Genomic DNA, 16389 nt, shown 5'->3' with positions numbered 1-16389 from the left:
ATGCTAAAATGTAAACACCAGGTGTCTTGAGGTCCTCTATAACAGGTTTGTGGGTAATGCTAAAATATAAACACCAGGTGTCTTGAGGTCCTCTATAACAGGTTTGTGGGTAATGCTAAAATGTAAACACCAGGTGTCTTGAGGTCCTCTATAACAGGTTTGTGGGTAATGCTAAAATGTAAACACCAGGTGTCTTGAGGTCCTCTATAACAGGTTTGTGGGTAATGCTAAAATGTAAACACCAGGTGTCTTGAGGTCCTCTATAACAGGTTTGTGGGTAATGCTAAAATGTAAACACCAGGTGTCTTGGTGAGCTAATCGTATGCTAAATTACCGCTAATTAACTGCTTATTTCATGCTAATTACTTCCCCAGGATATTCACTGACCTATGTTTGTGGACTCCTGGCTGTCCTGTAGTTCAAGAAACAAACGTGAAGTTGGAACCGGAGATCTTCAAAATGTGCACCAGTACTGCTCACAGAGGTAGAACTATAAGGTTAGGGACTACGGGTGGAGGTTGATGAATAATTAAAATTTCAACAGCATCTTGTTCCCTTCATTGTGCTGATTCCGGGAAGCATTCTCTTTACTATACGCTCTCATCATACTGTAGGATGAGATATCGTTCATTTAAAATTCGGTAATTAAAATCCTGTCAAGGATTGTAGCCCAATTAAGAGCTGATCAATCGCAGCTACTTGTGCCATATAAGGGATAACTATCACGTGACCGCTGATCCTATCACGTGACCTTGATTCGTTAATCCACGGACACTCGATCACATTCGTAACGTGTCGTATGCCGACTAATATAGTCGGCATACTACTACGTAACCAGAGTTCAAGCTACTTGATCAGGCCTTACATGGAATAGTATAGTGTATCGCGTATAATTGGATCCAATTATAGGAGCCGTGCAATTTTATTGCAGCATCTTGATCTGGTAATATCACCTTCTGAAACCTAGCAAACAGCTCAGTTACTCACTAGTGTCCATGAGGGACGGTAGTGACCCCATCTTCCAGGATCCAGCGTTTGTCATCATGTAGAGCTACTCGGTTTGAATTAAAAGGGGACTGTATTTTGTTTGATATTTAAGTGAGTACAAAGGAGACAAGTTATATGAAATCCTGGTAGGATAAGGTAATGTGACTTAATATAATAGTATTTTAGGGTATAATATGTAAAGAATAACTAAGTCTTAAATAAATGGCAACCCGTTCTAGGTTAAATTACTCAACGGTTAAAAAGCCGTGAGATCAAGGTTGTAAAGGTAAAAGTTGATAACTTGTAAAAACTGCCCTCGTATCCCATATATATATAGCCCTCGATTGGGTAATTAATTATCGATAGAGTGATAAGGAGGTATACTGGAGCTGGGTAAATTGCCCCTAATAGGGTTACTCCATGTTAATATATATATACCTATTTCCTGGTTTAATTAACTTCTCCCTCAATCTAATTAATATGATAAAACTTAATGAGATAAAACTTAACGTGATACAAGTTTAGAGGGGGGAGTCTCTGTCTTAGATTGTCCAACTCTCCCCCTCAAACGTTAGATTAAATAAAACCCTCCCTAAAAGTTAATGTAAAATAATTTAAACTGTTCTGCTAGGTAAATTAAATCTCAGTGAAACCGGTCGTCGTTGACGATGAGTAGCCTTTGAATTAATGTTATCAGCAGCTCGTGTGTGGGCCTGGTCAAGTACTCAGGCTGGTCTAGGTTAAATACCAGGAATTTTAATGTAGTCCTGATTGGGTTGATGAAAAATCTCCAATTCCTCCTCTGCGTCATTGAGATCTGCGATGTATCCGGTGAGCCATGGATCGAGTCGATTGCGTTAAATCCCTGCCCCAGCAGGGTTGCGAATCTTGTACCCAGCTGCAGGTACTCTCTCCTTCCAGCCATCTTACCGCTTGTGTCACGATGTACTCCAGATTAAGGGTGAAGTTTTGAGGTAACTTAACCGGTCCAGGGATCTTATCATTTGTAAATGATAACATGTTCCCTCTATAAGCCGATCTGTCAGTCTGTACCTCGACAGACGCTGCGGTCTGGATCATCGAGTCTGCTGTTTTCGGTGCAGGTCTTAGGGACGCCTGGGTCTGGGTTGCTGAAGCTACTCCAGGTCTTGCAGGCCCAGTTTGGGTCGGGGTGTATTTCTTCCTCGTCCCCTTCCTCTCACGGTTCTTGCGGTTCAGGTGAAAGTAACTCTCAGCGGCTGGGGTGTTGGAGATTCTTTTCCCTCTGTCAGGTTAGGTGTTGTGATTCCCAGGAATTCTAAGGGGTTGGTGTCTGAGCAGACGAAACCGCTTGTTTGGTTGGTTGGAGCTAACCCTACTAGTGGGTCAGGAGACTCTGTTCTAAGTTTCTTACTAGTAGGTGGTTGAGTGAGAAAATCCAGGTCCTCCTCCGAAAGCTGTATTGTTATGGCGTCTTCGATACTAGGGTGGTAAAAATCACCAAGGAGGGTTGATTTTGAAACAGAGGTAGACATCTTTAGGTAACTGAGGTGTAACGTGGTTAGTTATTGGGTTGCACTTGCACTGATCCACTGTGTAAACAGTGTGGTTCTTTGATTTGATGGATATAGTGATCTTCTGGCGATGTCTCCGTCTCATTGATCACCACAGGACCCTGCAAGATTTTCCTATAAAGTTCATGGTGCAGCTCCTTATCTTTCATGGTGCAGCTCCTTTAAATCTTTTATGGTGCAGCTCCTTATCTTTCATGGTGCAGCTCCTTATCTTTCACACACTTCTTAATCCCGGCTGCAGTGCTCTTCTGTTTACCGTTCTCTTTGTCATCAATGCAGGATCCAGCGTTTGTCGTCATACCGCGTCAAACCAACTTTACACTGATCCACTGTGTAGACAGTGTGGTTCTTGGAACGGAATGTCATCTGATGGATATAGTGATCTTCTGGCGATGTTTCCGTCTCATTGATCACCACTGCAACTGGACCCTGTAAGATTTTCCTGTAGAGTTCGTGATGTAACTCCTTGTCTTTTACGCACTTCTTAACCCCGGCCGCAGTACTCTTTTGCTTGCCGTTCTCCTTGTCATCAATGAGTATTGAATACATCTTGGAACGTAATCCTGAAAAAATGTATAGTAATTATTTATTAAAAGATGATTTAGCAGTGTAATTCAATATATGAACAGTATCAGATTGAGTTATAATTTAAAGTAAACAAATTAAAACCATGACCAGAATTAAAATAAAATGAAAAACTAACCTATAAACTCTATGATGATCCACCCCTCAGCCTCATCCTTGAACTTGCCAGAAACTGCTTTATTCTCATTTGAGAACAGCGGGTGATCTTCCGCTAGGTTTGAAAAGTCAAAATAACTCTTCAACCTGACCAGAAATAATAATAACTAAATATAAATAAAACAATTAAATGATACAAGTCGGTGTGACTAGCTTCATAAGGAATTGCTTCCATCCCTTGATCGTCCTTGCTTCACCCTCATCCACTTCCATGAACTGTTGGTACATGGGGTCTTTCTCAAAGACCAAACTTGTGTGGTAAGTTTCCTTTTCGAACAGAAACTCCAGATGACAACCCATACTGTAGCTGTATTTTCTATTCACTACCTTCTGGATCACCACCTGTTGGTTGAAGAATGTTGGCATATCATTGCCCTCAATTCTGTCGCATTCCTCGCATGTGAATTGCTGAAAGTGAAATATTTTTAGATTAATTGTATTTTATGTCTAATCATTACTTTATATCAATATTATAGCGATATATTAAATCTAAGCATTAAAAGTCTGGAGGATCTGAACAAGACACGGGAATACAATATATAATAGCAGATTATTAAAATATGGTTACCTGGGCATCCTGTGCAAAAATAGTGCTGTGACACCGACCACATGTTTCAAGCTCATGAACGATGTCTGCTTTCGGCATGAAGAAGGATAGAGTAGAGGCGCTTTGGTTCCCGGCTGTGAATATACGGAGATGGTTGAGTCTTGAGAGGATGTAGCTAACCATCTCGTATGGCAGGTAACTGCCATCCTGCAGGATCAGACCGCTGTTGTTTTGCTGCCATCTGATCGTGTTCCAATTTCTGGGCCCAATGATAAGATCAATTGTGCAGTTAAAATGAAAATGCTGATAGCAGCTTGAGTCGAATAGAACAGTCATCTCCTTGATTATATAGCGGCGGGAGACTTGGAAGACTTCGATAGCAATATAGCAAGACATTGTAACTATTGTGGATATTGTAAAGAAGAAATGATAAGTTTTAATATTGTTGGCGGTAATTTACTAAGCACGGCGAGTCTTCTAGCACCGTTGGATACTTAGAATCCCACTCCTGACATATGTCCACGATGTCTGCTTTCGGCATGAAGAAGGATAGAGTAGAGGCGCTTTGGTTCCCGGCTGTGAATATACGGAGATGGTTGAGTCTTGAGAGGATGTAGCTAACCATCTCGTATGGCAGGTAACTGTTATCCTGCAGGATCAGACCGCTGTTGTTTTGCTGCCATCTGATCGTGTTCCAATCTCTGGGCCCAATGATAAGATCAATTGTGCAGTTAAAATGAAAATGCTGATAGCAGCTTGAGTCGAATAGAACAGTCATTTCCTTGATTATATAACGGCGTGAGACACTAGGAACTTTAGTGTAGTCCTAATTGGGTTAATGAAGAATCGCCAATTCCTCCTCTGGGTCATTGAGATTTGGGAACTATCCGGTGAACCATGTATCGAGTCGATGGCGTTGAATCCTTGCCCCAGCAAGGTCGCGAATCTTGTGCCCAGCTGCAGGTACTCTCTCCTTCCAGCCATCTTTACCGCTTGTGTCACGCTGAGCTCCAGATTAAGGGTGAAGTTTTGAGGGAACTTAACCGGTCCAGGGATCTTATCATTTGTAAATGATAACATGTTCCCTCTATAAGCCGATCTGTCAGTTTGTACCTCGACAGACGCTGCGGTCTGGATCATCGAGTCTGCTGTTTTCGGTGCAGGTCTTAGGGACGCCTGGGTCTGGGTTGCTGAAGCTACTCCAGGTCTTGCAGGCCCAGTGTGGGTCGGGGTGCCTTCCTTCCTCGTCCCCTTCCTCTCACGGTTCTTGCGGTTGAGGTGAAAATAACTCTCAGCGGCTGGGGTGTTGGAGATTCTTTTCCCTCTGTCAGGTTAGGTGTTGTGATTCCCAGGAATTCTAAGGGGTTGGTTTCTGAGCAGACGAAACCGCTTGTTTGGTTGGTTGGAGCTAACCCTACTAGTGGGTCAGGAGACTCTGTTCTAAGTTTCTTACTAGTAGGTGGTTGAGTGAGAAAATCCAGGTCCTCCTCCGAAAGCTGTATTGTTATGGCGTCTTCGATACTAGGGTGGTAAAAATCACCAAGGAGGGTTGATTTTGAAACAGAGGTAGACATCTTTAGGTAACTGAGGTGTAACGTGGTTAGTTATTGGGTTGCACTTGCACTGATCCACTGTGTAAACAGTGTGGTTCTTTGATTTGATGGATATAGTGATCTTCTGGCGATGTCTCCGTCTCATTGATCACCACAGGACCCTGCAAGATTTTCCTATAAAGTTCATGGTGCAGCTCCTTATCTTTCATGGTGCAGCTCCTTTAAATCTTTTATGGTGCAGCTCCTTATCTTTCATGGTGCAGCTCCTTATCTTTCACACACTTCTTAATCCCGGCTGCAGTGCTCTTCTGTTTACCGTTCTCTTTGTCATCAATGCAGGATCCAGCGTTTGTCGTCATACCGCGTCAAACCAACTTTACACTGATCCACTGTGTAGACAGTGTGGTTCTTGGAACGGAATGTCATCTGATGGATATAGTGATCTTCTGGCGATGTTTCCGTCTCATTGATCACCACTGCAACTGGACCCTGTAAGATTTTCCTGTAGAGTTCGTGATGTAACTCCTTGTCTTTTACGCACTTCTTAACCCCGGCCGCAGTACTCTTTTGCTTGCCGTTCTCCTTGTCATCAATGAGTATTGAATACATCTTGGAACGTAATCCTGAAAAAATGTATAGTAATTATTTATTAAAAGATGATTTAGCAGTGTAATTCAATATATGAACAGTATCAGATTGAGTTATAATTTAAAGTAAACAAATTAAAACCATGACCAGAATTAAAATAAAATGAAAAACTAACCTATAAACTCTATGATGATCCACCCCTCAGCCTCATCCTTGAACTTGCTAAAAACTGCTTCATTCTCATTTGAGAACAGCGGGTGATCTTCCGCTAGGTTTGAAAAGTCAAAATAACTCTTCAACCTGACCAGAAATAATAATAACTAAATATAAATAAAACAATTAAATGATACAAGTCGGTGTGACTAGCTTCATAAGGAATTGCTTCCATCCCTTGATCGTCCTTGCTTCACCCTCATCCACTTCCATGAACTGTTGGTACATGGGGTCTTTCTCAAAGACCAAACTTGTGTGGTAAGTTTCCTTTTCGAACAGAAACTCCAGATGACAACCCATACTGTAGCTGTATTTTCTATTCACTACCTTCTGGATCACCACCTGTTGGTTGAAGAATGTTGGCATATCATTGCCCTCAATTCTGTCGCATTCCTCGCATGTGAATTGCTGAAAGTGAAATATTTTTAGATTAATTGTATTTTATGTCTAATCATTACTTTATATCAATATTATAGCGATATATTAAATCTAAGCATTAAAAGTCTGGAGGATCTGAACAAGACACGGGAATACAATATATAATAGCAGATTATTAAAATATGGTTACCTGGGCATCCTGTGCAAAAATAGTGCTGTGACACCGACCACATGTTTCAAGCTCATGAACGATGTCTGCTTTCGGCATGAAGAAGGATAGAGTAGAGGCGCTTTGGTTCCCGGCTGTGAATATACGGAGATGGTTGAGTCTTGAGAGGATGTAGCTAACCATCTCGTATGGCAGGTAACTGCCATCCTGCAGGATCAGACCGCTGTTGTTTTGCTGCCATCTGATCGTGTTCCAATTTCTGGGCCCAATGATAAGATCAATTGTGCAGTTAAAATGAAAATGCTGATAGCAGCTTGAGTCGAATAGAACAGTCATTTCCTTGATTATATAACGGCGTGAGACACTAGGAACTTTAGTGTAGTCCTAATTGGGTTAATGAAGAATCGCCAATTCCTCCTCTGGGTCATTGAGATTTGGGAACTATCCGGTGAACCATGTATCGAGTCGATGGCGTTGAATCCTTGCCCCAGCAAGGTCGCGAATCTTGTGCCCAGCTGCAGGTACTCTCTCCTTCCAGCCATCTTTACCGCTTGTGTCACGCTGAGCTCCAGATTAAGGGTGAAGTTTTGAGGGAACTTAACCGGTCCAGGGATCTTATCATTTGTAAATGATAACATGTTCCCTCTATAAGCCGATCTGTCAGTTTGTACCTCGACAGACGCTGCGGTCTGGATCATCGAGTCTGCTGTTTTCGGTGCAGGTCTTAGGGACGCCTGGGTCTGGGTTGCTGAAGCTACTCCAGGTCTTGCAGGCCCAGTGTGGGTCGTGGGTGCCTTCCTTCCTCGTCCCCTTCCTCTCACGGTACGTGCGGTTGAGGTGAACGTGACTCTCAGCGGCTGGGGTGTTGGAGATTCCTTTATCTCTGTCAGGATTGGCGTTGTGATTCCCAGGAATTCTAAGGGGTTGGTTTCCAAACCGATGAAACTGCTTGTGTTGTTGGTTGGAGCTAACCCTACTAGTGGGTCAGATGACTCTGAGTTTCTTAGGCAGTTGAGTGAGAAAATCCAGGTCCTCCTCCGAAAGTTGTATTGCTATGTATATGGCGTCTTCGATGTTTGGGTGGTAAAAATCACCAAGGAGGGTTGATTTTGAAACAGATGTAGACATGATTAGGTAACCAGAGCACTGCTTCTGGGAAGTTTGGTTTCATTACCTCATAGTGAAACTTGTACATGAGCAGTTTTGACAGATCTAGAACAGTGAAGCCAACAAAGATTGGCTTGTCCAAGGTAATGGTTGTCTGTGCCACTTCCACCCCCACGAGATTCTCATCAAAGATTTCGAATCTCTTGAACGTGGGTTTGGAAGTTTGCCAGGCATGGCTCCTTCCCTAGTTAACAAGCACAATCTTAACTCTCTTCCTCACATTCTCCATTGTCTTCCCAAAGAGGGCATTGTTAAGGAGCTTATAGTAGTCCTTTTCAAACTTGTCCACTGCAGCCTGTCTGAGTCTAGTATTTTCTGCTATGTACGGAGCGATCCAAGCTTCTTGCTGAAACCAAATTGCTCGACGTACGTATGTGAGCACAACACCTTGACTCAGATAGAACTGCAGGTTTCTAAGGTGAATAACATATGCCGTCTTCGGGAAGAAATTTGGAGCAAGCTTAGTCGAGCTGAAATCATTACCAAAATTAAATGTTACAAGTCGATGTGACTAGCTTCATAAGGAATTGTTTCCATCCCTTGATCGTCCTTGCTTCACCCTCATCCACTTCCATGAACTGTTGGTACATGGGGTCTTTCTCAAAGACCAAACTTGTGTGGTAAGTTTCCTTTTCGAACAGAAACTCCAGATGACAACCCATACTGTAGCTGTATTTTCTATTCACTACCTTCTGGATCACCACCTGTTGGTTGAAGAATGTTGGCATATCATTGCCCTCAATTCTGTCGCATTCCTCGCATGTGAATTGCTGAAAGTGAAATATTTTTAGATTAATTGTATTTTATGTCTAATCATTACTTTATGTCAATATTATAGCGATATATTAAATCTAAGCATTAAAAGTCTAGAGGGTCTGGCACGGGGATACATATATAGCAGATTATAAATATATAGTTACCTGGGCATCCTGTGCCAAAATGGTGCTATGGCATCTCCCGCATGTATCAAGTTCGGCTAGCTCTAGTTTCTGGATCTTCCTGAACGCTCCATTGTCGGTCGTATACGTCACTTTGACCTGAGATGTTTTGATGGTGTAATTATTAAAATATCAACAAACAAACTCTTTGATAATTTTTAATGGTTGGAAGTCAATAATAGCAAATAATCATATAATACATATAATAAAGATCAATGATACTTACATGTTGTCCTTCTAGCTTCCTGGCGACGCGTCTCATTTTCCTGTCAAACACGTTATACCTCATTGTGTCCAGACCAAAGCACACAGCCGTAGTCACCGTTATACGCATGTACATTGTCAGCAACTCTAGTCTGGCGAGTGTGCCATAACTGGTATAAAGGACGACCATTTTGTTGATTAGTGAATTGTTACAAACTGTAAAAGAGTAAAGGAGAAGTGAGGTTGATGTCTCATCATCCACTCTTCATGTATTTATACTCCCCCCTCGTTAATTAGTTTTAGATTTAATTATGATAAGTCCTTCATATTTTCTAGCGATACGTCTCATCTTCCGGTCCCAAACATTGTATCTCATGGTATCCAACCCAAAACATACGGCTGTTGTAACTGTGATCCTCTTGTACATAGTAAGTAACTCCAACCTGGCAAGTGTGCCGTAGCTTGTGTAGGTGATTGGCATTTTGTAGAGTTGAAGTTGAAACAAACGATATGAAGCTAAAGTGGTAGTGACCACCTGTTCACTGAAGAACTTCTGCATGTCCATCGATCTGATCACACTCCTCGCAGGCGAACTGCTGATAGTCAAATGTTTTTAGATCAATATATAGACATTTTTGAAGAAGATATCAAACTGAAGCAAACGATATAAAACTAAAGTGGTAGTGAGGTTGATGTTTCATCATCCACTCTCCATGTATTTATACTCACCCTAATTAGTTTTAGAGTTAATTATGATACGTCTCATTATTAATTATGATACGTCTCATTATTAATTAGTTTTAGAGTTACTTACGATAAGTCTCAAATTCAATTAATTAATAAGGATCCACTAATGTAATTATACTGATAAGGATTAGGTCGAATATCAGAAACCTAATGTTTAATTTCGTATTCCAATTACTTTAGGACTGCTAAGCAATCAATCTGATTAGGTAGTTTGGTATGTGATTGTAATAAGGATTAGCTTTGATCGTTAATTGATACTATACAGCTCTTTCGTTGACACCACTATAGGGTTAGGCGGGTTCCTGTTAGTTTATCTAAAATCGGTGCCATCCGATAAGCCGCTCGGGCGCTTTACTTAGCATATAATAACATCTATGACAGTAAAATGCATTTTAAAGTAATTTGCCCTTGAGTATGATTAGTTACATGGTAACTAATCTATATTATATCTCAAACTCTACATCCGGTACGGCTATGCACACATGATATCTCTCTCTGCTATGAAACATGGCTAACCTTTTAAACTGTGATTCAAAACCTAAAGCTAAACTAAAACTCAACTGGGCTCTCCTTTGTCACCAAACTAAACCAATAAGTAATTTTAGATTATTATATTTTTCTATATTTGTATAATAAGTATATTGACGTAGTGGATGTTGAGGGGGTTTCAAGCACAGGTCACTCTCAAATCCTAAAGATAAGCAGTGGCCTTCTTTTGGCTACTGCCGTTGTGGTTTATTTATATTTTTTATTTTAGAGCTTTTAATCAGTCTCAATTTATGGTTACTTGAACACAATTGATAGAGTCGTATAATAAGCCTTCAAATATAATAATACTTCCATTAATTCATTAAATAGATACCTTCGGAGATAAGGTTCATATACTGAGAGTCTTTTTATATTTCCGATTTGAATTGAACTTGTAGCTTATTAGAGAGCTACGTCGAATTGTAACTTGTTGCTATCGCAACTAAAATTCAGATATAGTCGGGCAGTGTTGTTACCGTTAGGACGCATCGAAACACGGCTTCTAGATCGCCGATGCGTGGCCTCGTTAATGCTCAATTGAAACTAATCAACACGGAACTATGTACCCTATATCATTTGAAGGTCCGTATATTTTGAAAGTTTTTCCGGACTAATGACCAACACCCTGGATCATTTGAGTAGACCCGTTATCGGTGTTTTATATTTTGAAAGTTTCACTGGACTAATGACCAAAGTCACTGTAGCTGTGCCTTCTAAGAGTTTTACGGGTTAATTCAATTAACTGTTTCAATCCGTAAAATAAATTTGACTTGAAGGTATACTAAAACTTTGAGTTCTCAAGAGAAATGGATTCGACAAATTCAGCCAAATGAACGGAACTTTAGCAAAGAACCACCTATAATTAAAGAGTCTTGTTGGTCCGAGAGGCCAACACGATCCCCTTTTTCATAGAGTTTTTAATTTGATCATTTCACCGATTAGCCGATTCGCCAACCGAGGGCTTACTCGTACTATTCTAATGAAATATTTCTTTTTCTTTTTCGTCTTCTTCTTTTCTTCTATTAAATTTTCCTTGACATCCTTAAATTTTAAGACTCTGAATTTTAGAACCTAGGTCTCCTAATTATAATCATCATCTAACACCAAAGTTTTCCTCTCCTTCAAATAGGAGAATATTTACTATAATTTAGCCATTAGGGCTGATCAACATTTCTTAAAACTGTTAACATATATTAATACCTAATTCGCCATTAGGGCCGCTCACCACTATTACAAGTAGTATCTTTCTTTTCTTTTCTTTTCCTTCCTTTCCTTTCCTTTTCTTTGGTCTTCTTTCTTCGACGACAACGGGGGTCAGGTTACGCCCTGATTGCGATGCTTTTAAAGTCGGGTTACGTCCCGGTAACGAATTGCTACAATTATAATTCTTTCCATTCCCTCTTCTTTCTTCTTTCTTCTTCTTCTCAACGGGGGTTACGTCCCGATACGAAACAGATTCGGGTTACGTCCCGATAACGATGCGTCTACGGTCTTCGTAGGAAATGTTCCTGTGCAGAGAGGGGATACGGTTGCGATCCAGAATCTCAATAGACCGGCTAAACGAGAAGATCTACTAGCTTGTAATTTTCTATTCAAGAACTATTTAAGAACCTATGAAATAACTTGATCATAACCCCTGGATGGGCCATTTTGGTCAGTAGACTTCAATAAACTTAAAAGGCTCTGAAATGGTACTAAATTAATAGTCCTTTGACAAACTACTTTCAATTTATCGGATATTTAACTTATTTGCCTTTTAACTTATTCTTACTTATTAATTTAATTAATTTCTTACTTAACTTAATAAATGTTTAACTTATTGAAGTCTTATAATAACTTTCACAATTTAAACTGTATACATATATTTATTATTTAGGATCTCAGTTGGGCTGAGTTCGATCCTTTACTTATCTAACTTCCTCATCTTTAAACCTGCCCGTTTTCAGTTTTATATTTTAAGTTTCAAATTTTTCAATATTTACATTTTTCATCATTCTTTATCTAAATGCAGATTCACGCATAGTTATGCGATGAACTCATTTACCGTATTGCTTATCTTCGTATTTCATCATTTTACTGATTTCTTTTATTTTCTTTTCTGTCATTGTAATAGACAACCAGGTTCCATAAGCTTTACAGTATTGGTACTTTAAATACTAATCGAATTTGCATTCCATCTTAATAATTGATTTTTCGATTCTTGACAATTTCGTCCATGACTCGTGTTTATACTTTCCCCAACGTTCTAGGATAACCCAGTCCGATTCATTTGGGAATAATGACTTGTATTTTTCAAATGTTAGACATCTAGTTCTGACAAAACGAGCATAACATTTCTTTTGTCCTAATACTGCTGCATTATACGCTCCTCTCATGGTTAGGAGTTTTATCGCGAATTTTCCAATATTCGTTTGTATCCTGGTCCAATACATCTCGTTCTCCATTAGAATGTCAAAGACGATTTTCCCCATCCTTTTGCAAATTAACCTGGCTTTGAGTAAATCACGTAGATTCAGCCTTGTCAAAATAATATGCCATAGTTCAATAGGTAGATTACAGTTGGAAACTGATTTGACTTCTTTAATGGATAGACTTTGAATTTCTTCTGTTTTTGAAGGTATCTCTTCTGATGTATTTTCCATTTGCTTTGCTGATCAATATGTGGTTAGAAAACTTTAATTAAAGTGATAATGGAAATGACGAAAGAGCCTGTTTCTATAATTTTGAACCCGTTGGTGAGTTGTGATATTACGTTTGACATATTACGTTTGAATTACATTTTACATTTTACATTTTCCTTTTTACGGTTTGATTACCCTATTAGAACTTCAATCGGGGGTCTATATTTTATAGCTTGAAGAAGATTGAAGTTTTTATTCTCTTCGGTTTTCAGCATTTTGCCTATTCTTTGGATCTTTTCCCGATTCGTAGTTATCGGTAGAGACGTACCATATTTATTCATATATAGTTTCGTTAAGAAAGTTTGGAACTTGCATTCCATTTTAATGCATGATTTTTCCAATGGGGAAATATCCGCCCAAGAATTCTTCTTATATTCCTTCCATCTTATGATCACTTCGTCGTCAGACGCTTTAGGGGTGAAGCTTCTTAGCCGGTCCTTGAAAGTATACAATGGTAGACACCGTGTTCTTAAAAACCTCAAGTATGGTTTTTCCACTTTATTGATGGCGCTGCAGTACACCCCTTTCATGATCATGTATTTCATGGCAAACTTTCCAATTTTAGTTTTCATATTCGTCCAACACATTTGATCTTCTATAAGTATTTCCGTTAAATAGAACGTTTCGTAACTATAAAATTTAAAATTTTCCATTATTACATTGGTAGGGTTCCGCAAGTAATCCTTCACCAAACTACTGAATCGTTTATTTAATTCTCGTACTTTCAGTAATTGCTTGATGGTGAGGTAATTAAATATCATCACCCATATTTCTATTGGTATTTCTGTTTCTCGTTTCGTCTCTTCTTTGTGTAGTTGTTCCAAATTATCATCGTTAGAAGCGTCATGCTCGATGTTCAATTCCTCCAGTTCCTCGTGTATATCCGAAGCACTATTTGAGTCTATTGTATTCTTTGATTCACTTTCCCAGTCGCTGACATCTTGAACACTATCATTTACATTTTCGTAATGTAAATTTACAGCTTTCTTTACCTCTTTTTCTGACACCTTTCCACAATTTATATTTTCGCAATTTAGGTTCCAGTTCAAGTTTAAATTTGATTCTTCTACTTCGTCTAGTCATAAGACTCTGTTTTTCACATCGTCCACTGAATACACCTTAGTTGTACTAGGCGCTCTTTGTCGCAGTCCTTCGCTATATTCACCACTGAAATTAGTTTCATCTACTCCAGATTCTTCATCTTTTCCGCTTTCTAAAAGTTCGTCTTTATTTTGTTCTTCTAATTCTATGTCCTTTTCTACTTTCCTTGTCCTGAACCGTTTTTTCCAATAGCTGTATAGAAGGAAGATTCCCACTATAATGCTAATCATTACTGTTAAAATTCCTATAAAATTCACAAGAGTTAGATCCTTCGTCAGATTTAGTCCGATTCTTTCAGATTTGATATGTTTAACAATTTCTTTTTGTTGAACTACATGAGCACTGAGCTGACTTAGATTCGTTCTTTTCAGCAATTCATTTTCAGATATCAAATATTCGTCCCATTTTTCGGGGTTCGTCAACTCTAGTTCTTTCGTAAACATTGGCTCTTTAATTGATCTAATGATGTAGTTGTCGGCAACTATTTGATAATATTTATCGTAGTTGAGAAATTTCACCGTACTTCCATTTGAAATATCCACGTATTCAGTAGGACTTTCTTGCGTCGATGCTTTCAAATGATGTATTGCTCTGACCATGACACCAGAACTAGTCTGAATATTGCGCATTTGACATTTTTCCAAATTCGTTTTACATATTCTTGGGTCGGCGTTTAAACACCTTGCTTTCTTTGCAGATTCTTCGTTTTCTTTATTCCCCAGACATAATTTTATCCCACTTCGGACCTCGCAATTATTTTCGTTTTCCAATTCGTAAAATTCGCCATCTTTTTGATACACGTGATTCGGTATATCCAGACGCATGCACTGAGTACCATTGACCAAACCTACTTGGTTCACTTGATATAGGATGTACATTTCATCACTTTTTATTTGAGGTATCGATATAATCACATGAAGATTGAAAAATTTTCCATCTTTCTTTACATCAGCTAGCCACATTCTGCCTAGACGATAGAATAAAGGGACGTTGTCAACATAAATTGCGTCCTCCATTCTTTTATGTTTCAGCAAATCCAGTATATTCGTTTCATTAAATATTGTGGGACTCACGGGACCTTTTAATTGGCCGTCTATCAAATCTTTCGAGAGAGTGTATATATACTCTTTCCAGTCTTGAAGCTGATTTCTTTTCAGGTTATACCGAATTATACTCATCATTTCACAGCTTAATTCTTCCAATGACTCCTGGGAATTTAATTCCAAAGTTTTGTACATTTTCAACATACCTTCATGAAATTCCGTTGCTGATTCAATATAGTCCGTCATTTCATTACGGAAATCCTGAAATTGGTCGTAGAACTCGTTAAGTTGAGTTGAAATTTTCGATTGTTCATAGAGACTGAACACTCCAGTAAGAATAGAACCGGCAAAAAATCCAAGGGCTGCTTGAACAAATCTTTTCTGTTTCCTGTTTTTCGTCAATTCAGTAAGTTTTTCTATTTTTGTCATTGTTTCATTGACAAAATTTTCATTTGATTTTTCAAACAGAATATTGATTCTGGACTGATATTGTCCACAGAATTTATTCTTATCTTCGACCATGCATCGCATGTCGAATTCGCTTGAACCTTTAGAATCCTGATGATACGTAGGGATGGTTTCTCTCAGAATGCAGATCACGACGTCAGATCTATATTCCACACCGAAAGCTTTACATTTCGGTATTTTGATACATTCTCTGAAACATCGTTCCGCCATTTGTCTAGAATCATTTTCGAGGTCTTTATCCACCGAATTCTCGATTTCCTTTATTACATTTTGGCGATCTCCGATTTTGTTGTGCACATGATTACATTTTACGTGGGTTAGCAGTCCCCAAATTACATTTTCGTCAATGTTGCATATGTTTTCGCATTCATTTACATTTTTCATTGGATTTCTTATCTTTATAAATGTTGATATCAGCACAGGGGTAATCTCCGGTGCGACGATTCCGATTCCTTGTAAGATGAGACCAGTCTTTTCCTGGTGGTAATTGATTTCTTCAATCATTCCTTTTGAAAGTGCTATGCAGCAACTGATAAAGAAGATAACTTGTTGATAATATCCTTTCTTCCGCATCCTTGCTATTTAAGTATTTAGATTAACCACCATTAACCGGTCATATTATAATATATTTTTATAACTGTAACTTTAGTTACAAAGATACAAGATTCTAAATTACTACGTGCCTAATTTGGTTTTTGTGTTTTATTAGAAAAGTATACAAAACAGGTCATGCTAAAGTAATTATTTTGGTTCCAGACAACAATCACGTTCAATTTGCCTTGG

General features: G+C 39.0%; 1 protein-coding gene across 2 annotated transcripts in view; it reads left to right on the top strand.

Annotated features, from left to right (window-relative positions):
* The window catches only part of LOC134824420 (autophagy-related protein 2 homolog A-like), a 101645-nt gene that overhangs the window by 40618 nt on the left and 44638 nt on the right, over positions 1-16389 (top strand). For both annotated transcript variants that reach the window (XM_063836324.1, XM_063836323.1), the window contains exon 22: positions 375-484. In XM_063836324.1, the coding sequence (XP_063692394.1) occupies positions 375-484 (110 nt within the window). The remainder of the gene's footprint in view (positions 1-374; positions 485-16389) is intronic.

This window comes from Bolinopsis microptera, chromosome 12 (assembly GCF_026151205.1).
Source record: "Bolinopsis microptera isolate Bmic1 chromosome 12, MBARI_Bmic_1.0, whole genome shotgun sequence".
In the NCBI taxonomy this organism is placed as follows: Eukaryota; Metazoa; Ctenophora; class Tentaculata; order Lobata; family Bolinopsidae; genus Bolinopsis; species Bolinopsis microptera.
This window is presented reverse-complemented; position numbering and strand designations above follow the sequence as displayed.